General features: G+C 56.3%; 2 protein-coding genes across 40 annotated transcripts; both read left to right on the forward strand.

Annotated features, from left to right (window-relative positions):
- Positions 1-605: 605 nt before the first annotated feature.
- Positions 606-13,238, forward strand: LAMB2 (laminin subunit beta 2). Of its 2 annotated transcripts, none has more exons than XM_009200786.4 (33): positions 606-683; positions 1,227-1,303; positions 1,432-1,604; positions 1,690-1,825; positions 1,905-1,978; positions 2,371-2,559; positions 2,652-2,715; positions 2,943-3,145; positions 3,235-3,355; positions 3,674-3,862; positions 4,075-4,254; positions 4,377-4,489; positions 4,769-4,848; positions 4,941-5,073; positions 5,273-5,431; positions 5,507-5,634; positions 7,872-8,004; positions 8,198-8,390; positions 8,467-8,610; positions 8,867-9,098; positions 9,182-9,345; positions 9,427-9,651; positions 9,740-9,957; positions 10,066-10,162; positions 10,252-10,624; positions 10,721-10,905; positions 10,979-11,220; positions 11,300-11,648; positions 11,981-12,188; positions 12,260-12,401; positions 12,485-12,661; positions 12,753-12,912; positions 12,990-13,238. In XM_009200786.4, the coding sequence occupies exons 2-33, from the start codon at positions 1,228-1,230 to the stop codon at positions 13,124-13,126; spliced, it is 5,397 nt and encodes a 1,798-aa protein (XP_009199050.2). In that variant the 5' UTR covers positions 606-683; position 1,227; the 3' UTR covers positions 13,127-13,238. The 2 variants fall into 2 exon arrangements, with proteins under 2 accessions (XP_009199050.2, XP_003894494.2); XM_003894445.4 differs by lacking the exon at positions 606-683 and adding an exon at positions 1,014-1,139.
- A 184-nt stretch (positions 13,239-13,422) lies between these two features.
- Positions 13,423-26,582, forward strand: USP19 (ubiquitin specific peptidase 19). Of its 38 annotated transcripts, none has more exons than XM_031663347.1 (28): positions 13,466-13,601; positions 13,917-14,077; positions 15,080-15,339; positions 16,239-16,412; positions 16,531-16,704; positions 16,791-16,924; positions 17,001-17,303; positions 17,419-17,641; positions 17,754-17,910; positions 18,010-18,081; positions 18,200-18,315; positions 18,418-18,638; positions 18,723-18,918; positions 19,001-19,134; positions 19,245-19,403; positions 19,489-19,599; positions 20,048-20,158; positions 20,239-20,340; positions 21,691-21,831; positions 21,918-22,036; positions 22,584-22,721; positions 22,819-23,132; positions 23,266-23,376; positions 23,465-23,681; positions 23,768-23,920; positions 24,027-24,187; positions 24,269-24,447; positions 25,448-25,959. In XM_031663347.1, the coding sequence occupies exons 3-28, from the start codon at positions 15,216-15,218 to the stop codon at positions 25,673-25,675; spliced, it is 4,272 nt and encodes a 1,423-aa protein (XP_031519207.1). In that variant the 5' UTR covers positions 13,466-13,601; positions 13,917-14,077; positions 15,080-15,215; the 3' UTR covers positions 25,676-25,959. The 38 variants fall into 38 exon arrangements, with proteins under 38 accessions (XP_021790099.2, XP_003894495.2, XP_021790101.2 ...); XM_009200798.3 differs by lacking the exon at positions 13,466-13,601 and having other exon boundaries at positions 13,898-14,077; positions 16,239-16,289; positions 16,374-16,412; XM_009200802.3 differs by lacking the exon at positions 13,466-13,601 and having other exon boundaries at positions 13,898-14,077; positions 16,239-16,289; positions 16,374-16,412; positions 16,576-16,704.
- The last annotated feature ends 664 nt before the right edge of the window (positions 26,583-27,246 follow it).

The raw sequence follows: 27,246 nt of genomic DNA on the forward strand, positions 1-27,246 counted from the left end.
TCTCAATAAATCAATAAATAAATAATTAAAAATTTAGAATTATCAGTAATCTCTAGTATCCCTGATCCCCCAGGTTGACTACATGATCCTCAGGGTGACTGGAGACCTCCCACCAGCTTTCTTCCCTGGATGGCAGCTCAGGGCACTCCCTGCCATGACTGCGGAGGCGGCAGGCCAGACCCAGCCCTAACGACCGGCGGACCCCACGGTTCCCCCAACTTCCCGTTCCCAGGGCCCTGGGTGGGGCGCGCCCCATGTTTCCCACCCACTTTCCTCCTCCTCTCCCCCCCTTACGCCGCCGCGCACATTCCAATCCCGGGCTCTAGCGATCCCGGCAGGCCAAAAAGTCTGGAGCGGACAAATAGCCACAAGATCCGGAGTCGCTCGCCGTAGCTCTGGTCCAGGGTCCGCCACCCAGAGCCTATTTCCATACTGGGAAACAGGCAGCACTTCTCGTGCCTACTTACCGTAGTGACTAGTGGGGGAGGCAGTGACCCCCCTGGAGCTGTGCTTCGGGCTGGGTATGCACTTTCGCCATCTCTTCCCCAGCCCAATCCTGTCCCGTCCCTGAGACTACCCGAGAGTCCTCCACAGCCCTGAAGAGGGGAATTTGGTGCTCCTGCTTGTGCCCTCCAGTCTCTCTGTTGATGCTGGAGCCTTGGGATCAAGCGGCTGAGTTGATGGTAATTTCCACGGCGCCCATGACGCTGAGGGGAAAAGGCTATAGGCTCCTTGGTCCAGAGTTGGATACCCGAAGATCAGATCTCTCTCATTTGCTTCTGCCATGCACCCAACTTCGTGAGCCCCCTTCCAATGATAGTTTAAAGCACCAAATCTCTTACCTTTCCCTGGCCCTCGTATAGGTGTGGGATTGGGGGCACAATAAATATTTGTGGGTGAAGTGATCTGTGTCTGGTTCCTGGGGCGAAGGCAGTTTCCGGGGGGCAGGAGTAGGGTTGGGGTGGGGGCGCTCTCCGCCCGGTGTTGCGCTCCTGCCCAGAGTCCGCTCCGGCCTTTCCTTCCTGCCGCGATTCCCAACTTTGCTCAAAGTCGCGAAGACTCTAAGCTGTTGGGGGGACTGCTGGACAGACCTGGGGACTGACAGAGGGCCTGGAGAGAAACGGGCCAAAGACCCACAGGCAGAGTTGACACGGAACCCCAAAGGAAGGAGGAGGGCTCGGGCCCGAGACCGTTCACCTCCCCTTATCCCTTGTTCTCCTCTTCAGGATGGAGCTGACCTCAAGGGAAGGAGGGAGGGGACAGCCTCTGCCCTGGGAACTTCGACTCGGCCTACTGCTAAGCGGTGAGAGGACCTGGTGGGGACTGGGGGTTGTGGAATGTGATGGTAGGTCCTGGTAGTTGCCCTTGGGGCACATGAGGTGCGGCCACCGGATAGGAACTCAGCAGAACTGGCTGAACTACTGTCCCCAGTGCTGGCTGCCACACTGGCACAGGCCCCTGCCCCGGATGTGCCTGGCTGTTCGAGGGGAAGCTGCTACCCCGCCACGGGCGACCTGCTGGTGGGCCGAGCTGACAGACTGACTGCCTCATCCACCTGTGGCCTGAATGGTCCCCAGCCCTACTGCATCGTCAGTCACTTGCAGGTGTGGCTGGGGACAGGGTGAGAGGCTGAGTCAGGGTGGGGCTGGCACTACCTGAGGCACTGATTCTAACTCCCATCCAACCCAGGATGAAAAGAAGTGCTTCCTTTGCGACTCCCGGCACCCCTTCTCTGCTAGAGACAACCCACACAGCCATCGCATCCAGAATGTAGTCACCAGCTTTGCGCCACAGCGGCGGGCAGCCTGGTGGCAGTCAGAGAATGGTGAGGCCATGGGTGGGGCAAAAGTGAGCAGGCTGCCCACCAGTAACTTTGAGTCCTTGACTTTAGACTCCTGTCCCAGGTATCCCTGCAGTCACCATCCAACTGGACCTGGAGGCTGAGTTTCATTTCACACACCTCATTATGACCTTCAAGGTGCCTGCATATCTGGGAGCCTGCCCGAACCACCCTGCTTGGCTCTCCATTGCCCCTGGACAGAGTCTCAGCTCCTTAACCCAGCCTCCTTGAGTGTGGATGCAGGAGGCTCCTTCATCCCTTCACACCTTCCATTTGCCTCCAGGCCTTTGCACATGATCTTCTGCCTTTCCAATCCCAGGCTGGGTCAGGTGCTGTCTCCTTGAGCCCCATGAACCCTGAGTCTCCCCATTAGAGGTGGCCACCCTTGCTGGTCATTATCTGGCTTCCACCAGTTACCCCCACTCTCTGTGAGCTGTTTGAGGGCAGTCTTGGGCTGAGCAGGGCTCTTGATAGTCCTAGATTGGGCTTGGGTCCTGGTGCCTGCTGATCAGCTATGCCCCTCTACCCAGACATTTCGCCCTGCTGCCATGCTGGTGGAACGCTCAGCAGACTTTGGCCGCACCTGGCATGTGTACCGATATTTCTCCTATGACTGTGGGGCTGACTTCCCAGGAGTCCCACTAGCCCCTCCACGGCACTGGGATGATGTAGTCTGTGAGTCCCGCTACTCAGAGATTGAGCCATCCACTGAAGGCGAGGTGAGGACTGGCATCTGGGCTGGGGGCCGGAAGCTGGGGATGATGGGCCTGAGGCAAGGTTCAGTGTCACTATGAACTCCCTGCCTCTGCAGGTCATCTATCGTGTGTTGGACCCTGCCATCCCTATCCCAGACCCCTACAGCTCACGGATTCAGAGTGAGTGCTCCACCCTTTGAGCCTGGCACAGTCCGTGTCCGGCTAGGGACTATTTGGGGCCTCAGTAACTATTTTGGGTGCTTCCTAGGGCAGGTGCCAAGCCCAGTTTAGCTCGGGTGGCAGTATACAGGAGGTCTTTCAAGGTGACCTTGGCAGCTGAGCCCCTAGGTGGGCAGGGGGCAGCAGGGGCCTGCCTGGTCAGTTGGCCCCCGTTGCCCCCACCTCAGACCTGTTGAAGATCACCAACTTACGAGTGAACCTGACTCGTCTACACACATTGGGAGACAACCTACTTGACCCACGGAGGGAGATCCGAGAGAAGTACTACTATGCCCTCTATGAGCTGGTTGTACGTGGCAACTGCTTCTGCTATGGACACGCCTCAGAGTGTGCACCCGCCCCAGGGGCACCAGCCCATGCTGAGGGCATGGTGAGGGGCTTCAGACGGTTGGGATAGGGCTAGGGGCAGGGGCGGACATGGCTGAGCAGTGCTGACAACCTGCCTGCCAACCTCCATAGGTGCACGGAGCTTGCATCTGCAAACACAACACACGTGGCCTCAACTGCGAACAGTGTCAGGATTTCTATCATGACCTGCCCTGGCATCCGGCTGAGGACGGCCATAGTCATGCCTGTAGGAGTGAGTGAGATCTTGGCCTCCATAGCTCCAGCACTGCAGCCTGGCTGTGCCCTGGGTAGAACCTAGAGCTGGTTGGTCAAGCCCCTAAAACCCAGGCTGTATCCAAAGAGTATGCAGGCCTTGATGCCCCTTGGGACCCCCTCAATACTCCTCTACAGTCTGCTCTGGGTAGGGAACCATTATGATGCTGAAGCCTTGAAGTCCCTGAGCCCCTACCCACAAATTCTGGCCTGTGATAGGGATCTAAGGTGGCCTACTCCTTACCCTTGTGACCTGATTCCTCAAGTGGCCTTTGCCTTGCCCTTCCTCCCCTGCCAGAGTGTGAGTGCCATGGGCACACCCACAGCTGCCACTTCGACATGGCTGTATACCTGGCATCTGGCAATGTGAGTGGAGGTGTATGTGATGGATGTCAGCATAACACAGCTGGGCGCCACTGTGAGCTCTGTCGGCCCTTCTTCTACCGTGACCCAACCAAAGACCTGCGGGATCCAGCTGTGTGCCGCTGTGAGGCTGGGATTGGGCAGCGGGAGAGAAAGCTGAGCCTGGGGCAGGAATTAGAGAGCTGGACTGCTGTCTAGATTGCAGGGAATTGGGGTTAGGGGCTTGGGATAGAGCTAGACCAGGGATCCAGGGTGGGATCCCTTAGGCTTAGGAGAGGACTGGTAATGAGCTAGTTGAGATAGGGTGAGTGACCTTGTATCTCTTTTTGCCATCAGCCTGTGATTGTGACCCCATGGGTTCTCAAGACGGCGGTCGCTGTGATTCCCATGATGACCCTGCACTGGGACTGGTCTCGGGCCAGTGTCGCTGCAAAGAACATGTAGTGGGCACTCGCTGCCAACAATGCCGTGATGGCTTCTTTGGGCTCAGCATCAGTGACCCTCTGGGCTGCCGGCGTATGTGTCTCTTGCCCTAACTTCTATGCTGACCTTTAACCCCTGTCCTCTTACTCCTGACTCAGCTGAACATGAGCACTGTCACAGTTCCCCAAAGTGCTGATGGTCCTTCTTCCCTGCAGGATGTCAATGTAATGCACGGGGCACAGTGCCTGGGAGTACTCCTTGTGACCCCAACAGTGGATCCTGTTATTGCAAACGTCTGGTGACTGGACGTGGATGTGACCGCTGCCTGGTGCGATTGGAGGGGGCTGGAGTTCTAGGGGCATGATTTGTCCTTAGAGCACAGGGCTGGGGTGTGATATCTATGCCAGTGGATGGGTGCTGAGAGCTTAGGATCCAGTTCTGGCTGAGAAGCCTCAGGTCTGGGACGCCAAGGGTATGGGCCAGTGGTCTGGGGGGCATGTTTTCACTGAGGAGTGATTGAGGCTAAGATGTGTGGTTGGGATTTCCTGCTGGGTGGCGAGGGGGTCTGGAGGTCTGTTTCTGGCCCCCAGCAACTCCTTTCGCGCAGCCTGGCCACTGGGGCCTGAGCCACGACCTACTCGGCTGCCGCCCCTGTGACTGCGACGTGGGTGGTGCCTTGGATCCCCAGTAAGTGTTGTAAAGGGAGCCTGGGAAGGGATGGGGAAAGATCCTGAGCAGGAGAGGAGGTCCTTTTTGAGTAACCACAGAGTTCCTTCCAGGTGTGATGAGGCCACAGGTCAATGCCACTGCCGCCAGCACATGGTCGGGCGACGCTGTGAGCAGGTGCAACCTGGCTACTTCCGGCCCTTCCTGGACCACCTAACTTGGGAGGCTGAGGACACCCGAGGGCAGGTGTGGGGCCTCCCGCTAAGCAGAGGGCTGGATGTGGGTGGACACATCTATGACTGGAGAGGTAGGGTTATGGGCAGTACCTTGTTGGGGGATAGGGGTGATATCTAGCTTTGGCAGGAGGAATGGGGCTTGGGGCTGGCTGTGGCAGAAGAGGCAAAGCCTCACCTGAGCCTCCATCCCTGGCTGCATTATCTCCCAGGTGCTCGATGTGGTGGAGCGCCTGGTTACTCCTGGGGAAACTCCATCCTGGACTGGCTCAGGCTTTGTGCGGCTACGGGAAGGTCAGGCCCTGGAGTTCCTCGTGGCCTCTGTGCCGAAGGCCATGGACTATGATCTGCTGCTGCGCTTAGAACCCCAGGTTAGACACTGTTATCTAATCTGGAGCTGAACCTCTGGATGTGGAAGCATCTCCTCCATCATCCCGTTTTCCCAGGTCCCTGAGCAATGGGCAGAGTTGGAACTGACTGTGCAGCGTCCAGGGCCTGTGCCTGCTCACAGCCTGTGTGGGCATGTGCTGCCCAAGGATGACCGCATCCAAGGGACTCTGCAACCACACACCAGGTGAGAGCACTGGTGGTAGCACTCACAATGGCAGGGAGTTGTGGGGCCAGCCCTAAGCTCCCTGCAGGGCACCTGGAAGACCCCACAGCTCATTCATCTGTTCCTTCTTTCAAATACCTCCAGAATGCTGGTTGCCAGGCTCTGTTGGGCATGGCTCTGTTCACAGAAAGGAAGCAGACAGATCAAGGCCTGCTCCCTCAGGGGTCTAAGGCCCAGAGGCCAAGGCAGGAATTAATGGGAAATCACCTGGTGTCACTATCAGGAGGGCTCACAATGGTGGTGGTAGAGTGGTAGTGGTGGGGCTGTGGCATCACAGCACTCTAGGCAGTGATGTGCCTGGTCTGATTAATGTTTTATTACACTTTGGGTAGTATTTGTTTCATGTTTCATGTTTCTTTTTTTTTTTTTTTGAGATGGAGTCTTGCTCTGTCACCAGGCTGGAGTGCAGTGGTGCAATATCGGCTCACTGCAACCTCCACCTTCCGGGTTCAAGCAATTCTCATGTGTCAGCATCCCGAGTAGCTGGGACTACAGGCGCATGCCACCACGCCCAGCTAATTTTTTGTATTTTAGTAGAGATGGGGTTTCACCATGTTGGTCAGAATGGCCTCAATCTCCTGACCTTGTGATCTGCCCGCCTCGGCCTCCCAAAGTGTTGGGATTACAGGTGTGAGCCACCGCGCCCAGCCCTGTTTCATTGTTTCATGTTTTGTTTATTTGTTTGTTTGTTTGTTTTTGAGACCGAGTCTTGCTCTGTCACCCAGGCTGGAGTGCAGTGGCGTAATCTTGGCTCATTGCAAGCTCCACCTCCCGGGTTCACACCATTCTCCTGCCTCAGCCTCCCAAGTAGCCGGGACCACAGGCGCCCACCACCACGCCCACCTAATTTTTTGTATATTTAGTAGAGACAGAGTTTCACCGTGTTAGCCAGGATGGTCTCGATCTCCTGACCTTGTGATCCACCTGCCTTGGCCTCGTAAAGTGCTGGGATTACAGGCATGAGCCACCGCACTCAGCCTATTGCTTTTAGTTTTTGACCATGTAAATATTCAAACAGAAGGAAAAAGAATAACATACTGAACCTGGCTGTGCCCATTATAGACATTTTGCCAACTGTGACTTGTGTTTTTTTTTTTTGTTTTTTTTTTTTTTTTGAGACGGAGTCTCGCTCTGTCGCCCAGGCTGGAGTGCAGTGGCCGGATCTCAGCTCACTGCAAGCTCCGCCTCCCAGGTTCCCGCCATTCTCCTGCCTCAGCCTCCCGAGTAGCTGGGACTACAGGTGCCCACAACCGCGCCCGGCTAATTTTTTTTTGTATTTTTAGTAGAGACGAGGTTTCACCGTGGTCTCGATCTCCTGACCTTGTGATCCGCCCGCCTCGGCCTCCCACAGTGCTGGGATTACAGGCGTGAGCCACCGCGCCCGGCCGTGACTTGTGTTTAGAAAAAAAATTCCTCTAGACCAGGCATAGTGGCTCATGCCGGTAATCCCAGCACTTTGGGACACTGAGGCAGGAGGATCACTTTAGCCCAGGAATTCAAGACCAGCCTAGGGAACATGGCGAGACCTTGTCTCTACAAAAAATAAAATCAGCTAGGCATGGTGTTTTGTGCTTGTGGTTCCAGCTACTTGGGAGGCTGAGGTGAGAGGATCTCTTGAACCTAGGAGGTCAAGGCTGCAGTGAGCCGAGGTTGCGCCACTGCACTCCATCCATCCTGGGCAAGAGAGACTGCATCTCAAGTAAATAAATAAATAAATAAGAAAAGAAAAAGAAAAAAGATGAGGGATTGAAGAACAATTTTTGGGATGGGATAAAAAATCCCAAGTATGAGTTTGCAGCACAATGGGAAAGGAAAGCCTTGGAGACAGAGAGAGGGGGTGATGTAGTGTTGATGAAGAGGAGCAGCTGTTGTTGGCTGTAGATTGGGGTCAGAGGAAGTGTGAAGTGGTTATTGAGGAGAATTGGCAAGTTCCTGGGGTTTCCAGGCTTTATGAGTATTTCCAGTGAGTCTGCACAGGTGGATGTATGATTCTAGAGGGCCACCTTTACGGGACTATTCTGTGCAGATTCTTTGTTGGGGTGCCCAGCTGTTTGTTGGCCTAGCGCAGCCCAACCCAACCCACTCATAGTCTCTGCTTTGGCTGATGGTCTGGTTGCTGGGAGTAGGATGGGAGAGGCCCAGATGATTTGTACAGGGCCCCTAGATGACCCACTGCACCTGTCCCCACTTGCCCCCAGGTACATGGTGTTTCCCAATCCTGTCTGCCTTGAGCCTGCTATCTCCTACAAGCTGCATCTGAAGCTGGTACGCACAGGGGGAAGTGCCCAGCCTGAGACTCCCTACTCTGGACCCGGCCTGCTCATTGACTCGGTGAATAATCTCCTCTTCCCCACACCAACCAAGATGGCAGAGCCTGTGGTGTGGGACTTGTGGGATAGCAGGGATCTGTGGCAGAAGAGGCAGGCCCATGGTGGTGCCAGGGTGGGCAGGCTTGTGGCAGTGCTAAGGCAATGCCTATGTGGTCCCAGGTCTGAACTGCGATCTTCCTTGCTCACTCCTTCAGCTGGTGCTGCTGCCCCGTGCCCTGGTGCTAGAGATGTTTAGTGGGGGTAATGCTGCTGCCCTGGAGCGCCGGGCCACCTTTGAACGCTACCAATGCCATGAGGAGGGTCTGGTGCCCAGCAAGATTTCTCCCTCTGAGGCCTGCGCGCCGCTCCTCCTCAGCCTGTCCACCCTCATCTACAATGGTGCCCTGTGTGAGTGTCTGTGATGTGGGTTGATGGGGCAGAGGTGGGGACCCAGCCTGACTTGGCCCAACCCTCCTCCCCACAGCATGTCAGTGCAACCCTCAAGGTTCACTGAGTTCTGAGTGCAACCCTCATGGCGGTCAGTGCCTGTGCAAGCCTGGAGTGGTTGGGCGCCGCTGTGACCTCTGTGCCCCTGGCTACTATGGCTTTGGCCCCACAGGCTGTCAAGGTACTCTCCTGCCTCTTGTTCCCTCCTATGCTTCTCTCTCTTTCCCATTACTGTTCTCTTTCTTCTTCTGGACCTGCTGCTTCTTTCCTCAAACTAAGTCTTGGACCCTCTACTCTCAACCTGGGTCAGTTGCAGTTCTCTTCCATTTCTTGACCTTCCCACCTAGACTCCCACTACCCACATTCCCCTGAGACCCTCCCCAACCCACACTCCCCTCCGACCCCGTCCCCTGGCTCTGTCTCTGCCTTGCTCCTAGCCTGCCAGTGCAGCCCCGAGGGGGCGCTCAGCAGTCTCTGTGAAAAGACCAGTGGGCAATGTCCCTGTCGAACTGGTGCCTTTGGGCTTCACTGTGACCGCTGCCAGCGTGGCCAGTGGGGATTCCCTAGCTGCCGGCCATGTGTCTGCAATGGGCATGCAGATGAGTGCGACACCCACACAGGCGCTTGCCTGGGCTGCCGTGATCACACAGGGGGTGAGCACTGTGAAAGGTGAGCCTGGAGTAGCTATGAGTGGGTTGGTTGGTGGACAGGCTTCCCATGAATGACACATTTCTTCTTCCTCCTCCCTGCAGGTGCATTGCTGGTTTCCACGGGGACCCACAACTGCCATATGGGGGCCAGTGCCGGCCCTGTCCATGTCCTGAAGGCCCTGGGAGCCAACGGCACTTTGCTACTTCTTGCCACCGGGATGAATATTCCCAGAAGATTGTGTGCCACTGCCGGGCAGGCTACACGGGTAAGTGGATAGGGGGCAGGCGTAGGATCAGGGTGAGTTGGCTGGACTGAGCAATCACAGCTTCCTCTTGACTGTGGGCAGGGCTGCGATGTGAAGCTTGTGCCCCTGGGCACTTTGGGGACCCATCAAGGCCAGGTGGCCGGTGCCAACTGTGTGAGTGCAGTGGGAACATTGACCTAATGGATCCTGATGCCTGTGACCCCCACACGGGGCAATGCCTGCGCTGTTTACACCACACAGAGGGTCCACACTGTGCCCACTGCAAGCCTGGCTTCCACGGGCAGGCTACCCGACAGAGCTGTCACCGTGAGTATGAGTGTGGGAGGGCATGGCTGAGTTGGGGTTCTGCTTCTTGGCCTCCTCTTGACTACTGTGCTCGTCTTGGTTGGCATAGGCTGCACCTGCAACCTGCTGGGCACAAATCCCCAGCAGTGCCCGTCTCCTGACCAGTGCCACTGTGATCGAAGCAATGGGCAGTGCCCATGCCTCCCCAATGTCCAGGGCCCTAGTTGTGACCACTGTGCCCCCAACTTCTGGAACTTCACCAGTGGCCATGGTTGCCATCCTTGTGCCTGCCACCCAAGACAGGCCAGAGGCCCCACCTGCAATGAGGTATGGGACCCTCCTGCAGATCCCTGGTTAGATGGGGTCAGGTGTCTTTCTTGTCTCGTGGGCTCAGCCTCTGATAGAGGCTCTGACCCTGCCTTGTTCCCACCCCAGTTCACAGGGCAGTGCTACTGCCGTGCCGGCTTTGGAGGGCGGACTTGTTCTGAGTGCCAAGAGCTCCACTGGGGAGACCCTGGGTTGCAGTGTCGTGGTGAGGGAGCCAGCAGGGCCAGGGTGGATGGAGGGCTTCCCAGAATGCCCCACAGTGGCCCTAACTCTGTCCTCTGCTCTTTCTTGCAGCCTGTGACTGTGACCCTCGTGGAACAGATACACCTCAGTGTCACCGCTCCACAGGTCACTGCAGCTGCCGCCCAGGCGTGTCTGGTGTGCGCTGTGACCAGTGTGCCCGTGGCTTCTCAGGATTCTTTCCTGCCTGCCATCCCTGCCATGCATGCTTCGGGGATTGGGACCGAGTGGTGCAGGACTTGGCTGCCCGTACACGGCGCCTAGAGCAGCGGGCACAGGAGTTGCAGCAGACGGGTGTGCTGGGTGCCTTTGAGAGCAGCTTCTGGCATATGCAGGAGAAGCTGGGCATTGTGCAGGGCATCGTAGGTGCCCGCAACACCTCAGCTGCCTCCACTGCACAGCTTGTGGAGGCCACAGAGGAGCTGCGGTGCGGAAGGACCTAAGAATACATGGTGGGATGGGGCAGAGGCCCAGTGGACCAGGGCTGAAGCCTGTCTAAACAGTCCCCTCTCCATCATCGCAGGCGTGAAATTGGGGAGGCCACTGAGCACCTGACTCAACTGGAAGCAGAGTTGACAGATGTGCAGGATGAGAACTTCAATGCCAACCATGCACTAAGTGGTCTGGAGCGAGACAGGCTTGCACTTAATCTCACACTGCGGCAGCTGGACCAGCATCTTGACTTGCTCAAACATTCAAACTTCCTGGGTGAGTTGTTAGCCAACTAGGCAGGTGGACCAGGGTCAGTCTTCAGCTGACTGTCTGCCTTTGCCCAATTTAGGTGCCTATGACAGCATCCGGCATGCCCATAGCCAGTCTGCAGAGGCAGAACGTTGTGCCAACACCTCGGCCCTGGCAGTACCTAGCCCTGTGAGCAACTCGGCAAGTGCTCGGCATCGGACAGAGGCACTGATGGATGCCCAGAATGAGGACTTCAACAGCAAACACATGGCCAACCAGCGGGCCCTGCGCAAGCTCTCTGCCCATACCCACACCCTGAGCCTGACAGGCATAAACGAGCTGGTGAGGTACAAGTGTTGGGTGAGACAGGTGGGTGTAGATGTTCCTCCCACAGGGCCCTGACTTGTTCTGTGCCTGGCAGGTGTGTGGGGTACCAGGGGATGCACCCTGTGCTACAAGCCCTTGTGGGGGTGCCGGCTGTCGAGATGAGGATGGGCAGCCCCGCTGTGGGGGCCTCAGCTGCAATGGGGCAGTGGCTACAGCAGACCTAGCACTGGGCCGGGCCCGGCACACACAGGCAGAGCTGCAGCGGGCACTGGCAGAAGGTGGTAGCATCCTCAGCAGAGTGGCTGAGACTCGTCGGCAGGCAAGCGAGGCACAGCAGCGGGCCCAGGCAGCCCTGGACAAGGCTAATGCTTCCAGGGGACAGGTGGAACAGGCCAACCAGGAACTTCGAGAACTTGTCCAGAGTGTGAAGGACTTCCTCAACCGTGAGCCTCCCATGTGTCCCAGGCCATGTGGTTGTTCCTTTGGCAACTCCCTGTGTCTGTATCTCCCTTGGTTCATACTTGAGCCTTAGGGCCTACACTGGATTAGTGTTTATGATCCCTTGACTGGCTCCTGAGTCCTTGCCCATATGTGGTCCCAGGTCCATGTTCTTGAGTCTGAGCCCCTTGTATAGTCCCTGTCCTTGTGATTACATCCTTATGGCTGGTAACAAACCCCTATCCCATGTACATGTCCTGAGTCCACACCCCAAAGCTATATCCTCATGCCCATGCTGGAGAATCTATGTTCTTAAGCTCTTGCTGTGTCCCTATAGAGGAGGGGGCTGATCCTGATAGCATTGAGATGGTGGCCACACGGGTGCTAGAGCTCTCCATCCCAGCTTCAGCTGAGCAGATCCAGCACCTGGCGGGTGCGATTGCAGAGCGAGTCCGGAGCCTGGCGGATGTAGACGCGATCCTGGCACGTACTGTAGGAGATGTGCGTCGTGCCGAGCAGTTATTGCAGGATGCACGGCGGGCAAGGTCTGACCCCATCCCTGGCCCCTGACACCTGGTTTTGATACCTCCAGGTTCTGATTTCCCCTTTTCCCCAGGAGCCGGGCTGAGGGTGAGAAACAGAAGGCAGAGACAGTACAGGCAGCACTGGAGGAGGCCCAGCGGGCACAGGGTGTTGCCCAGGGTGCCATCCGGGGGGCAGTGGCTGACACACGGGACACAGAGCAGACCCTATACCAGGTGAGGTCTTCCTAGGACATCAGTGGGATAAGGTTATGGGCATGCACCGTAGATCTGTGTAACCTTTGGCTCACCCATGGCAGGTACAGGAGAGGATGGCAGGTGCAGAGCAGGCACTGAGCTCTGCAGGTGAAAGGGCTCGGCAGTTGGATGCTCTCCTGGAGGCTCTGAAGTTGAAACGGGCGGGAAATAGTCTGGCAGCCTCTACAGCAGAAGAAACGGCAGGCAGTGCCCAGGGTCGTGCCCAGGAGGCTGAGCAGGTGGGTTGAGGCAGAGCCAGCTAGAGAAGGTAGGGGTGGAAGATGGGCCTCCACTGAGCTACCACTCTAACCTAACCCTCTACATCTGCAGCTGCTACGGGGTCCTCTGGGTGATCAGTACCAGACGGTGAAGGCCCTGGCTGAGCGCAAGGCCCAGGGTGTGCTAGCTGCACAGGCAAGGGCAGAGCAACTGCGGGATGAGGCTCGGGACCTGTTGCAGGCTGCTCAGGACAAGCTGCAGCGGCTACAGGGTGAGATATGGGGCAGGTGGGCACCAGAGACACAGGACTGCAGGAGACCCCTCTAAACTGACACCTGCCCTTCCTAGAACTGGAAGGCACCTATGAGGAGAATGAGCGGGCACTGGAGGGTAAGGCAGCCCAGCTGGACGGGCTGGAGGCCAGGATGCGCAGCGTGCTTCAAGCCATCAACTTGCAGGTGCAGATCTACAACACCTGCCAGTGACCCCTGCCTAAGGCCTACCCCAGTTCCTGGCACCGCCCCACATGCATATCTGCCTATGCACTGAAGAGCTCTTGGCCCGGCAGGGCCCCCAATAAACCAGTGTGAACCCCCACTGTGTTGTCTGGACTCTGATTTGGGGCGGGTGGGGGAGTCTCCAGGGGAACCTCCAGGTTGCCCCTAGCAGGGCCCATGCAAGGCTAACCCATCCGAGCACCGCCCCCTTCCGCTCGGGCCCGCCCCGGAGCTGCCTGCCAGTCTCCCCGAGCCCATTCCCGCCGGAAGTGCGTCAGCAGCTTGGCGCTCCGCCTCCCGCGGCCTTAACTAGAAGTCGAAACAAAACAAGCCGCTAAGGCGGTGGCGGCGGCGCCGGGACGGGGGAGGGGCGCGCCGGAACCGGAACCGACCTGACGCCGGAACCGGAACGGAGAGCGGGTTGCCAGGGCCCGAAGAGGGCTGGCTGCGGCGGTCTCGCTCGGTGAGTGGAGCGGGCTGCAACTCGCCTGCTTGGCCGCAGCGGGGAGGCCGCAACGCGCTGCCGCGGCGGCCTGTTCAAGGTCACGGGCCGTGCCAGCCCCTACCCCTAGTGTCCCGCAGCGTGCCAGCCCACTGATGCCGGCGGGGCCGTTACGCTATGCCTGTGGCCAGCCTCCCACCTGGGAGAGGACTGGCGGCCAGCGAGGGCAGCTTCCTGGAAGTGGTGGTGGCGGGCTCGGGGTTCAGAGGCTGAAGCTGGGTTGCAACTCGACCGGGGCGCTGGTCTGTGGTCAGTAACCCCGCGCTGCCATTTCAGGCCGGCTCGGGTCTCTAGACAGCCCCTTTCCCGCCTCGACGTCTCCGGGGCATGGGGGAGGGACGCGACCTTCGGCTGGGGCCTGGGTGAGAGAAGGAGGCGTCGGTAGCAGGTGTCATTAAAGATCCAGTCCACCAGTACCACATCTGACCTGTAGAAAGGTATCCTTCCATCCCTCCTTCCTCCTTTACACACTTAGGGGAACACAGACTAGTCATTATCTGTCCTGCTACTGGTTCAGGCCAGGCTTGAGGCTGCCAGGGGTCCTGGATCCATGGTCCTCCCCAGCCTCATCTCAGTATCTAGCTTCAAGACCTTCATTTCGGAGGGGGAAACAGTCCGGAATCTACTGGTGGGTCTGTGGGAAATTGTAGTGGTCCCTGTGTCTCAGAGCTCATGAGTGAAGGCATCTGGGAAGGAAGGTGATGATTTCTGTTCCAGTCTCAAACTGGATTCCCATCCTGCCTTAGTACTGGAGCAGGGTTGTTGCTGAAGAGGTAGTGTGACATCTAGATACACTTTTCAGTCACTTTGTGCTTGGGACAGCAGCTGGGGAGAGGACTTTCTCTTAAAATGAAGAAGAACCAAGCAGTACATAGGAGCAGGTTCTTGCTAAGGGTGGGAGCTGGCAGGAGGCAGGTGGAGTGCCTTAGCCCCAGGACTTTTTCTGGGCAATGGCAGAACCTGGGTTGAGCCTGTTTTCAGCCACAGAGCCTGGTCCTCTTGTGGCTTGTCTCCTTTCCTGCCTTCCTCCTCCACCTTCTATTTCTCCAGTGGTGACTAAGCAGCCAGTGAGAGTGAAGGAAAAGTGAACACCCTGCTCGGAGTGCCAGCCTTGTGAGCTGGAGCCATGGCTCCTCTCCAGATTGGTGGAGTAGCCTGGTCCCAGGCCATGACTTCCCTTGACCTGGTGCCCCCTCAGTGAGGCTTCCAGCTGTGTGGGACTATTATGGTGGGTATCTGTGAAGCTTGGCCAGAAGTGGTTGCTGCTACTTGCATTATTTATTACCTCTTCAAAATAGCCTGAGAGTGTCCAGGGATTCTTCAGAGATGAGAAGATACAGCTCTGTAGCATTAGCAGTGTCCTGGGTTGCTGAGCCCTGGCTGTAGCTAAAGAGCAAGTTGTTGGGTCTTGGCAGTGATCACTGGCTCTTTTCCATTAGGCTGTTGGTTCCTTGCTGGAGAATTTGGCCACGAAGAGTTGCCAAGATAGCTGGGCCAGGAAGAAAGCGCCGCAGCCCTGACCCAGACGCTGTTGCCGGCCCCGGGGCACTCTGGCTGTCGACCAAGCGGCTCAAGATGTCTGGCGGGGCCAGTGCCACAGGCCCAAGGAGAGGGCCCCCAGGACTGGAGGACGCAACTAGTAAGAAGCAGCAGAAGGATCGAGCAAACCAGGAGAGCAAGGATGGAGATCCTAGGAAAGGTGGGAGTGGCATTCCCAGAGTGCTTGTGGCTTTCTTTCCGTCCCATTTTATTAAGTATACAGATTGGGGTTTGGGAGATGACTTTTTTGCTCTTCTCTCTGTCCTGGTCTGATGATGAGAGAAGAAGGACCCATGATAGGCTCAGTAGAGCTTCAGCTTTGAAGCCTGAGTACTTGGCTAAGATCCAGAAGATGGTGCTGTTGGGGGGCTTGCCTTCTTTCTTTTTTAAATTTTTTTTCTTTCTTTTTAACCTGTTCTTTCTTTATTTCCTTGTTTTTTTTTTCTGAGATGGAGTCTTATTCTGTTGCCCAGGCTGGAGTGCAGTGGTGCAATATCGGCTCACTGCAACCTCCACCTCCTGGTTCAAGTGATTCTTCTGCCTCAGCCTCCCAAGTAGCTGGGATTACAGGTGCATGCCACCATGCATGGTTTTTTTTTTTTTTTTTTTTTGAGATGGAGTCTCACTCTGTCTTCCAGGCTAGAGTGCAGTGGCGTGGTCTTGGCTCACTGTGGGCTCCGCCTCCTGGGTTCGAGCGATTCTCCTGCCTCAGCCTCCCAAGTAGCTGGGATTACAGGCACGCACCACCACGCCCAGCTAATTTTTGTATTTTTAGTAGAGATGGGGTTTCACCGTGTTTGCCAGACTGGTCACAAACTCCTGACCTCAGGTGATCTGCCCACCTCGGCCTCTCAAAGTGCTGGGATTACAGGCATGAGCAACTGTGCCTGGCCCCCTCCTTTTTTTTTTTTAAAGAGGCAGGGTCTCACTCTTGCACAGACTGGAGTGCAGTGCAGGTGTGATCGTAGCTTACTGCATCCTCAAAGTCCTGGACTCAAGTAATCCTCCTATGTCAGCCTCCCTACCATGCTTGGCTAATTTTTCTTATTTTTTTTTTAGAGACAGGGTCTCGATATGTTGCCCAGGCTGGTCTTGAACTTCTGGCCTCAGGTGATCCTTCTGCCTCAGCCTCCTGCGCAGCTGGGATCACAGGCTCACGCCACCATTCCCGGCTGTTCTTTCCTTCATTGTCAGGGTCAGCATCCACTCCTCGGGAGGAGCAGACCAAAGAGGGTCAGTTATGAGTGAGCTTTTTGGGTGCTAGTGAAGGGGAGGGATCACTTACAATTTGGCTCCCATCTGAAGCAGTTTCATTAGGGCTGGGTCTCTGTTACCTGCTTATCACCATCAGGAGCTTGTGAAGACCCTCATGATCTCTTGGCTACTCCCCCTCCAGAGTTGTTGCTCGATTGGAGGCAGAGTGCAGAAGAGGTGATTGTCAAGCTTCATGTGGGAGTAGGTCCCCTGCAGCTGGAGGATGTAGATGCTGCTTTCACAGATACGGACTGTGTGGTGCGGTTTGCAGGTGTGTCCATCTGCCCTGAGCACAATAGTATGTTTGAATCTTTTGATATCTCCTATCCTACCTCACGGACCCTGCTCTGTCTCCAGGTGGTCAGCAGTGGGGTGGTGTCTTCTATGCTGAGATAAAAAGCTCTTGTGCTAAAGTGCAAACCCGCAAGGGCAGTCTCCTGCACCTGACACTGCCCAAAAAGGTGCCTATGCTCACGTGGCCCTCCCTCCTGGTGAGTTCTAGTAGTACAGGGTTGGGTAGGGATAGCCAGTGTAGTCGACAGGGCCTGACTGCTGTATCTTTGGCAGAAGAAACCTCTAGGGACCCAGGAGCTGGTGCCGGGGCTGCAGTGCCAGGAGAATGGGCAAGAACTGTCTCCCACTGCCCTGGAGCCAGGCCCTGAGCCCCACCGGGCTAAGCAGGAGGCCCGGAACCAGAAGCGGGCCCAGGGCCGTGGTGAGGTAGGCTCAGGGGCTGGCCCCGGGGCCCAGGCAGGGCCCAGCGCCAAGAGGGCTGTGCATCTCTGCAGAGGGCCAGAGGGGGAGGGGTCCAGGGATGACCCTGGACCCCGGGGTGATGCCCCACCCTTCGTGGCTGACCCGGCCACCCAGGTGAGAGTTGGGCACCTGTATGGGTGTTAGGAAATGGGGGGAAAGAGTGTGCACTGGAGTGGGGGCCACCTGGCAGAGCCCAGGCTGATTCTGCCCACAATCTTGCCATTGATAGGTTGAGGCTGATGAACAGCTTTGCATACCACCGGTGAACCCCCAAACCTGCCTCCTGGGCTCAGAGGAGAATTTAGCCCTTTTGGCAGGAGAGAAAGCAGTGTCTCCTGGGAATGACCCAGTCTCTCCAGCCATGGTCCGGAGCAGAAACTCTGGGAAAGATGACCGTGCCAAGGAGGAGATGGCAGTGGCAGCAGATGCTGCAACCTTGGTGGATGGTAAAGGTGGGGGTGGGCAGGCCTAGGTTGGGTTGCAAAGCTTGTAGGTGGTTAGGGAGTAGAGTAGCAATAGGCTGGAACCTGTCCTGGTTGGAGCTGAGCCATGGTCTCAATATAGAGCCCGAGTCGATGGTGAACCTGGCATTTGTCAAGAATGACTCGTATGAGAAGGGCCCGGATTCAGTGGTGGTGCACGTGTACGTGAAGGAGATCTGCAGGGACACCTCGAGAGTACTTTTTCGTGAGCAGGACTTCACACTCATCTTCCAGACCAGGTGGGTGGGCAGATGATGGGGCAAACAATGCCTCAGGTGGGACAGTATGTCTCATGCTCCTCCTCTTGTCCTTCCTCCTATCCTGCTGTGCCTCTGCAGGGATGGAAACTTCCTGAGGCTGCACCCAGGCTGTGGGCCCCACACCATCTTCCGTTGGCAGGTGAAGCTCAGGTGGGTGGTGCCCGGCCCCACCACTGTGCCTGTCCTACTCCCCCAGGCTCCATCTCCCTGGCTTATCTATCCTGATGCCCATTCCTCCTAAGTCCCTGAGTTCAGCCTTTTCCCACAGGAATCTGATTGAGCCAGAGCAGTGCACCTTCTGTTTCACGGCTTCTCGCATCGACATCTGCCTTCGTAAGAGGCAGAGTCAGCGCTGGGGGGGCCTGGAGGCCCCGGCTACACGAGGTCTGCACACGAGCTCCCTTCATTGCCCAGTTCCACGTGATCAGGACCCAAACCCCTGTCACATGCTGCTAACCACCAGCCCTCTCATTCCCCCTTTTTAAGGTGCAGTGGGTGGTGCAAAGGTTGCCGTGCCGACAGGTCCAACCCCTCTGGATTCAACCCCACCAGGAGGTGCTCCCCACCCCCTGACAGGCCAGGAGGAGGCCCGGGCTATGGAGAAGGATAAATCCAAGGCACGATCTGAGGACACAGGGCTAGAGAGTGTGGCAACCCGCACACCTATGGAGCATGTAACCCCAAAGCCAGAGACACACCTGGCGTCGGTGAGAATTCTGGGATGAGAAGGACGAAGAATGGAGGTTGGAGAGTCTTGGAGCTGTTCTCTCATGTCCTCTTTGCTCCCCCAGCCCAAGCCTACATGTATGGTGCCTCCCATGCCCCACAGCCCGGTTAGTGGAGATAGTGTGGAGGAGGAGGAAGAGGAAGAGAAGAAAGTGTGTCTGCCAGGCTTCACTGGCCTTGTCAATTTAGGCAACACCTGCTTCATGAACAGCGTCATTCAGTCTCTGTCCAACACTCGGGAACTCCGGGACTTCTTCCATGGTGAGGGCAGGGCCTGGAGTCTGGGGAATGGGCAGAGAGGGTGCCTTTGTCCCTCACACCTTTGCTCCGCTACTATTCCTAGACCGCTCCTTTGAGGCTGAGATAAACTACAACAACCCACTAGGGACTGGTGGGCGTCTGGCCATTGGCTTTGCTGTGCTGCTTCGGGCGCTGTGGAAGGGCACCCACCATGCCTTCCAGCCTTCCAAGTTGAAGGTGATCTGTGACCACTGTCACCCTTGGCTGCAGGGGGCGGGGAGGGCCAGCCAACCGGGTGTGCAGTGGGTGCTAGGGCTTTGTGTTCACACTTTGGCTCCTGTATCCAGGCCATTGTGGCGAGTAAGGCCAGCCAGTTCACAGGCTATGCGCAGCATGATGCCCAGGAGTTCATGGCTTTCCTGCTGGATGGGCTGCACGAGGACCTGAATCGCATTCAGAACAAGCCCTACACAGAGACCGTGGACTCAGATGGGCGGCCCGATGAGGTCAGGGTTAGGGACAGAGGGTGGGCATGTCTCATGAGCATCCCAGCCCCCAGGCCTCTTTGGTTCTCACCACTCTGCCTCTCAGGTGGTAGCTGAGGAAGCATGGCAGCGGCACAAGATGAGGAATGACTCTTTCATCGTGGACCTATTTCAGGGGCAGTACAAGTCGAAGCTGGTGTGCCCTGTGTGTGCCAAGGTGTGATGGGCTCCCCTGGAAAGAGGCGCTCTATTCTGGTCATGTTAGGTTCAGAGGCATGTGCATCTTAAGGTTTGGGCAAAGAAGTTGGCAGGGAGGCCTTAGGATTCTATACGGGCTGAAGAGCCCACTTAGGTAGGCTTCCTGACTGAGGGAAAAGTGATGTTAGAGCTCAGAGGTGTTGTGGCAGGGTTGTGGGCACATGGGGTGCAAGTGTGAGGCAAATTCGTAAAGTGGCTAAGCTGAGTAGGGCTTTGAGTGCCAGAAAGGAGGATTGTTATCTCCTGGTGGTCCTCCTGCCCCATCTAGTGTCCTGAAGCCTGAGAGTTTGCTGGTTGGCTGTGGAGGCCTTGAGAGCCATCAGAAGCCCTGGAATGGGCTCTTTGGGCATGAACATTTTGTCTCCCACTCTGTGTGCAGCTACCCAGTGCCACCTCTACATCCACAGGTCTCCATCACTTTCGACCCGTTTCTTTATCTGCCGGTGCCCTTGCCACAAAAGCAAAAGGTTCTCCCTGTCTTTTATTTCGCCCGAGAGCCCCACAGCAAGCCCATTAAGGTGAGAAGTAAGCCCCTACCCTCTGGGCTGTTCTAGAGAACGTGGCCCACCTCCCTCACTGACTGCCCTTTTTGCCACAGTTCCTGGTGAGCGTCAGCAAGGAGAACTCCACTGCCAGTGAAGTATTGGACTCCCTCTCTCAAAGCGTTCGTGTGAAGCCTGAGAATCTGCGTTTGGCGGAGGTACCTTTGTCTTTCCTTGGGCTATTATATATATGGATGTGTGTGTGTACTCACCATAGACACGTGTGTATAGTCATTGGCATCTACAGACATACACATGGGCTGGGCACAGTGGCTCACGCCTGTAATCCCAGCACTTTGTGAGGCTGAGGTGGGCAGATCACTTGAACCCAGGAGTTTGGGACCAGCCTGGGCAACTTGGTGAAACACTGTCTCTACAAGAAATTAAAAAAGCAGCTGGGCGTGGTGGTACATGCTTATAGTGCCAGCTACTTGGGAGGCTGAGGCAAGAGGCTCACTTGAGCCCGGGAGGTGGAGGTTGCAGTGAGCAGAGATTGCACCACAGCACTCCAGCCTGGGTGACAGAGTGAGACTCTGTCTCAAAAATAAATAAATAGATAAAAAATAAAAATAGGGCTGGGCATGGTGGCTCATGCCTGTAATCCCAGCACTTTGGGAGGACAAGGCGGGTGGATCACGAGGTCAGGAGATCCAGACCATCCTGGCTAACGTGGTGAAACCCCACCTCTACTAAAAATACAAAAAAAAAAAAAAAATTAGCCGGGCATGTTGGCACATGTCTGTAGTCCCAGCTACTCAGGAGGCTGAGGCAGGAGAATCGCTTGAACCTGGGAGGCGGAGGTTGTAGTGAGCTGAGATTGTGCCACTGCACTCCAGCCTGGGCGACAGAGCAAGACTCAAAAATAAAAATAAAATAAAAATAGACATACAAATGAGTATGCCTGTGACTGTACAAAAACAGGTGATGTGCTGTTATTTTGTCTGTGCAACAGAAGTGCCTTCAGTTCCTAGCCATTATCAGGGTTTATTCCCCTTTGTGGTGGTGGATCCCAACTGCATTTCCCTTTTTAGACAAGGAGCTTGAACTGCAGGACTATACCTATGTTCGCTCTGCTTCTCCCTCTATCCTGCTGCTCTCTCCTTTTATCCCAGTTGTGTGTGCTAGCTCTCCCCAGGGGTTCCTAGCCTTTAGCCGATTTTTTCAGGGGTAAGAGTTGGGAGGAGGCTCTTTGAATATGGACCCTCCGTGATAGTATGTTACAGTCTTATAAGGCTATTCTAGTTATAGCAGGGCAGAGTCCCTCAGTGTGGAGAGCTGGTGTGGTTGATATCTGCCTCATACCCGGTCTTTCAGGCCCTCTGATGCATCAGGCTCCTTATGGCATTGGACACTGAGATGGGTGCCAGTAGAGGCTAAGCCTATTTGGGCCTACAGACCTCACCACTGCCCACATAGACCCACGGCCGGGCCAAGCCTTCTTAAACTCTGGGGCAGGGCTAGGGAAAGGGCTTATCCTCATGTGGGATCTGTGTGTTCTGTGTCCTCAGGTAATTAAGAATCGTTTCCATCGTGTGTTCCTGCCCTCCCACTCACTGGACACTGTGTCCCCATCTGATATGCTCCTCTGCTTTGAGCTGCTATCCCCAGAGTTGGCTAAGGAGCGGGTAGTGGTGCTAGAGGTGCAACAGGTGAGTGGGGGCCAACCTGATGGCATAGGGCCCTGGTGGGTGGGGTACTCCTGCCTGGTCTTGCTGAGCCAGACGACCCACCCTAGCGCCCCCAGGTGCCCAGCGTCCCCATCTCCAAGTGTGCAGCCTGCCAGCGGAAGCAACAGTCGGAGGATGAAAAGCTGAAGCGCTGTACCCGGTGCTACCGTGTGGGCTACTGCAACCAGTGAGGACCCCCATCGTCTCCCCAACCCTTTATTTCCACCTTCCATGTGCCACCCTGCTCCTTCCCTTCACACCAAGGCACATGTGCTTAAGCTTTCTTTTTTTTTTTTTTTTTTTTGAGACGGAGTCTCGCTGTGCTCCCAGGCTGGAGTGCAGTGGCCTGATCTCGGCTCACTGCAAGCTCCGCCTCCCGGGTTCACGCCATTCTCCCGCCTCAGCCTCCCAAGTAGCTGAGACTACAGGCGCCCGCCACCACGCCCGGCTAGTTTTTTGTATTTTCAGTAGAGACGGGGTTTCACCATGTTAGCCAGGATAGTCTCGATCTCCTGACCTCGTGATCCACCCGCCTCGGCCTCCCAAAGTGCTGGGATTACAGGCTTGAGCCACCGCGCCCGGCCTGTGCTTAAGCTTTCTACTTGCCTACTTTACCAGGTTCTGGGGGAGGCAGGGCTGGCATACCCAGTTCCCAGGGACTATGACTAGCCCCCATTATGGAGTTATAGGAGATGGGGCTAAGGGCCTTATCCTTGTCTTCCTCTTCCCCTCAGGCTCTGCCAGAAAACCCACTGGCCTGACCACAAGGGCCTCTGCCGACCTGAGAACATTGGCTACCCCTTCCTGGTCAGTGTACCTGCCTCACGCCTCACTTATGCCCGCCTTGCTCAGCTGCTAGAGGGCTATGCCCGGTAAGTGCCTAGTGGTTGGACTAGAGTGGTGTAGGTGGGAGCAGAGGTGCTAGATGGGCTGGTCAGAAGTCCTACTTGCCTTGCTGTCTGTTGCCAGGTACTCTGTGAGTGTATTCCAGCCACCCTTTCAGCCTGGCCGCATGGCCTTGGAGTCTCAGAGCCCTGGCTGCACCACACTGCTCTCCACTGGCTCCCTGGAGGCTGGGGACAGTGAGAGGGACCCCATTCAGCCACCTGAGCTCCAGCTGGTGACCCCTATGGCTGAGGGGGACACAGGGCTTCCCCGGGTGTGGGCAGCCCCTGACCGGGGTCCTGTGCCCAGCACCAGTGGAATTTCTTCTGAGATACTGGCCAGTGGGCCCACTGAGGTTGGCTCCTTGCCTGCTGGCGAGAGGGTGTCCCGACCCGAAGGTAAGATCCAGTGAAAAGCTCTGGGAGCTGGGGAGGAAGGTAGGGGAGGATGGGGGTGGGGCTGTTTAGGACCTCGTGGGCCTGGTGAGGCCCTGATGGGCAGGGAAGCTTTGATTATCATGTTCTCACACAGCCGCTGTGCCTGGGTACCAGCACCCAAGTGAAGCTATGAATGCCCACACACCACAGTTCTTCATCTATAAAATTGACTCATCCAACCGAGAGCAGCGGCTAGAGGACAAAGGTGTCTGAGGCTGTGGGTGAGAGCCATGGGGTGGGTTGAGCTGGCTGTTCTCCACAGCTGCATGACCTGTCTCCCTGCCAATCTCCAGGAGACACCCCACTGGAGCTGGGTGACGATTGTAGCCTGGCTCTCGTCTGGAGGAACAATGAGCGTTTGCAGGAGTTTGTGTTGGTAGCCTCCAAGGAGCTGGAATGTGCTGAGGATCCAGGCTCTGCCGGTGAGGCTGCCCGGGCCGGCCACTTCACTCTGGACCAGTGCCTCAACCTCTTCACACGGCCTGAGGTGCTGGCACCCGAGGAGGCCTGGTGAGAACAGAGCAGCAAGCAGATAAGGGGGCAGGATGGAGAAGAGAGAGACTTGCTGGTCCTGACCCAACCTCTGTTCCCACCAGGTACTGCCCACAGTGCAAACAGCACCGTGAGGCCTCCAAGCAGCTGTTGCTATGGCGCCTGCCAAATGTTCTCATCGTGCAGCTCAAGCGCTTCTCCTTTCGTAGTTTTATCTGGCGTGACAAGATCAATGACTTAGTGGAGTTCCCTGTTCGGTAAGCAATGGACCTTGGTAACTGTGGGTGGGGTGTGAGGACCAAGGTGGGCATCCTGAGCACCTGCTGCCTGTCTCACCCCTCCCTGACTGGACCTGACCTGCAGGAACCTGGACCTGAGCAAGTTCTGCATTGGTCAGAAAGAGGAGCAGCTGCCCAGCTATGATCTGTATGCTGTCATCAACCACTATGGAGGCATGATTGGTGGCCACTACACTGCCTGTGCACGCCTGCCCAATGATCGTAGCAGTCAGCGCAGTGACGTGGGTGAGGGCACACACAGCCAGCAGGATAGATGGTAGGGGTGGTGGTGCAGACTTCGTTCACACTCTTCCCACCCTGCCTTAGGCTGGCGCTTGTTTGATGACAGCACGGTGACAACGGTAGACGAGAGCCAGGTTGTGACGCGTTATGCCTATGTACTCTTCTACCGCCGGCGGAACTCTCCTGTGGAGAGGCCCCCCAGGGCAGGTCACTCTGAGCACCACCCAGACCTAGGCCCTGCAGCTGAGGCTGCTGCCAGCCAGGTGAGGCATGTGGGTGGCTTTACAGAATAGTGGGGGACAGCTTACAGACTGCGGGGCAGGGTTGGGGATATAGCTTCCTCTCCTCCAGCCACAGGCTCCTTGAGCCTTGGGATTCATGAGAATTGCAGAGTTCCCTTAACATCAAAGCTTTATCCAGAGGCATCCCCATGCCCTGGGGACACTAACATACAGGTACACTAACATGATGCCACTGGCAAGCACATTGGCACCCAGTTGGCACAGGTCAGGCAACTGCTCTGAACCTCACTGGGCACTGTGCTATGAATGGACTATAACTGATACTCTCTAGATTTCCTCTGCACATTCCCCACATGCTAGCCCACACACCCTCACTTGTGATGTCCCTGAGTTCTATTGTGCACTCAAGACAAGGCCTATTTGGGCTGGCCATGGCTTCTGGTGGCTGTTATACTCTCTGAGGTAAGCATCTGTCTTTGCTGAGCCTTCAGGATCTTCTGTCTCTTTTAGTGACATTATGTGCCATAGGCCCAGTTGGTGGGCGTAGGCACATCTCTTTTCTGGACTGGCCGCCTCCTTTCTGGCTCCATCCTCTCTTAAGCCTTCTCTGTCAAGGATTAGAGAAGTCCCTGCAGAAGACTGGTCAGGATCTGGGGTGTGGGTGGGAAGGAGCAAGGAGATTGCTCTGGGATTGGCACCCTGTTTCCTATAAATCAGTGTCCTCTGGAGAGGCCTGGACTGAAATACTAACCAGATAACTCCCCTCCCACCTCCATGCGGAGCTGCACGTGGATTGAAAGCTGTTTAGGGTAGGCCAAAATGCTGTCAAGATTTACTTATACTTGTGCTCTTAGTCTGGACAACCCTGAGGTTGGCTGCCTGCCTTCTTCCTTGCTGCTTGATCTAGAATGCAGAGTGTTAGCCCCAGTCACCCCAGGTGGGACTATCATGGCTAAGGGTCTCAGGGACACTGGGTCCTCCCCACCCCTGGGGTGCTGATGGCCGTTTCCACATACCCTAGGCTTCCCGGATTTGGCAGGAGCTGGAGGCTGAGGAGGAGCCGGTGCCTGAGGGGCCTGGGCCCCTGGGTCCCTGGGGGCCCCAAGACTGGGTGGGCCCCCCGCCACGTGGCCCTACCACACCAGATGAGGGCTGCCTCCGGTACTTTGTCCTGGGCACCGTGGCGGCTTTGGTGGCCCTCGTGCTCAACGTGTTCTATCCTCTGGTATCCCAGAGTCGCTGGAGATGAGCTCGCCTGCAGGCAGCTGCTGTGAGCTGGCCTACCTGCCTGCCCCAGGCCATGCCTGCCTTTGTTGTGGGGAACACCTCTGGGCTTTGGGCCTCAGCTTGTGCATCTGGTGGGAGAGGGTGGGGAGGCTGTGGCCCCTGCACGGGCAGAGCATCGTAGGGTGTGTATCCATCCAGCTGTTTGTCCATTCATCCTGCTGCTCTGACCCTTGGCCTCGGGCTTGGCCTTGCCCAAGCTACTTCCTGTACTTAAAGTGTTAATAAAGCCAGACTATTCAGGCCCAATCTTGTCTCTCTGTCTGAACGCCGCTGCTGTCTGCGCCTGCCTTGGGACCCTCCCTTGGGTGCCAGGGCTCCAAGCCAGCACCCCCGGGATGCCAGGCGGCATGCTGGGCAGCCCCCAACCCCTGTCCTCGTATTCTGTTGCAGGGACTAGGCCCTGGCCAGGCCCCCGAGGTGGCCCCCACGCGGACAGCCCCTGAACGCTTCGCCCCCCCTGTGGATCGGCCAGCCCCCACCTACAGCAACATGGAGGAGGTGGATTAGCAGGTCCCTGGCTGATGGGGGGGACTGGGTTTGGGACACCCACCACAGAGGGCCAGCTCCTTGCCGCTTCTTCTCTAACCCAGAGGACACTGGCTCTGTCAACAGGAAGCTGTGGGGTATGATTTGGGTGTGGAGACCTCTCAGGTTGGGACTTCTTGTTAGCTTGGACCCCTGACCAGTGGGCTTTGGCTTCTCCAGCCACCTCCAGTGCTGTGTGATTTGATTCTGTTGTACCTTCAATTCTTTCTGACCCGCATTATAAACATTATAATTTTATTCTAAAAATTGTAATTTTTTTTTGCATTTTGGAAGTGATTGCTGCTGTTTAAATATATTTTAAAAATAAATAATAAATAAGTAGACTTAGTGACTGTGATCCACCACGTGCTGGGGCCACCTCCCCTCCCCATCATTTGGAGAGAGAGAGTGTGTGTGTGTGTGTGTGTGTGTGTGTTTATATATGAGAAACCCTGAAGGTGCTCTAGTCTGAAGGGAGATGATGGGGTCCCAGCTCATGTCATGAAGCCCCCAGTGCTATCAGCTCTTTGGAGTCTACCTGCTGTTCTTTGATCCCACATAAGAGGCAGCTGTGGTAAGCATTGTCAGGATCTCAATATGGCCAAGGGACAGAGTAGTATATGAAACACTGGAGCTGACGGTATGGAGTAAAAGGTGCATTAACCACAGCAGCCTGGGGCTGAAAGCCAGACAAGTCAGGGAGGACTTGGGGGCAGAAGTACTGGGAGATCTTCCTCCTCCTCTCCTGTTCTCAGCTTTTTCTTTGCTGTAACTTGAATACCATCTGCATCCCTGCGGGTAACAGAGCAGGAGGAAAACTGCTGTGGGGTAGATATTGCTGCCCTGAAGAGGACAAGCAGAGAGGACCAGAGTGAATCTTGTCTGACTTCTATTGGAGGCAGGGTGCTGGGGCCTGCCAGCCTTAAGAGTCTTCCCTTAAGAGTCCCTGAAGCCTTCTTTCTTTGGCCAGGCGTGGTGGCTCACGCTTGTAATCCCAGCACTTTGAGA

This window comes from Papio anubis, chromosome 2 (assembly GCF_008728515.1).
Source record: "Papio anubis isolate 15944 chromosome 2, Panubis1.0, whole genome shotgun sequence".
NCBI lineage: Eukaryota > Metazoa > Chordata > Mammalia > Primates > Cercopithecidae > Papio > Papio anubis.

Excerpts from the sequence above, each read along its gene's own strand:
- LAMB2 (XM_009200786.4), top strand. The coding sequence starts at position 1,228 with ATGGAGCTGACCTCAAGGGAAGGAGGGAGGGGACAGCCTCTGCCCTGG. Across the intron at positions 5,074-5,272 it reads CTGAGGACACCCGAGGGCAG|GTGCTCGATGTGGTGGAGCG; the intron begins GTGTGGGGCCTC and ends ATTATCTCCCAG. Across the intron at positions 8,005-8,197 it reads CCGGCCTGCTCATTGACTCG|CTGGTGCTGCTGCCCCGTGC; the intron begins GTGAATAATCTC and ends TCACTCCTTCAG.
- USP19 (XM_009200789.3), top strand. The coding sequence starts at position 15,216 with ATGTCTGGCGGGGCCAGTGCCACAGGCCCAAGGAGAGGGCCCCCAGGA. Across the intron at positions 19,404-19,488 it reads CAGATGGGCGGCCCGATGAG|GTGGTAGCTGAGGAAGCATG; the intron begins GTCAGGGTTAGG and ends TCTGCCTCTCAG. Across the intron at positions 19,600-20,047 it reads TGTGCCCTGTGTGTGCCAAG|GTCTCCATCACTTTCGACCC; the intron begins GTGTGATGGGCT and ends CTACATCCACAG.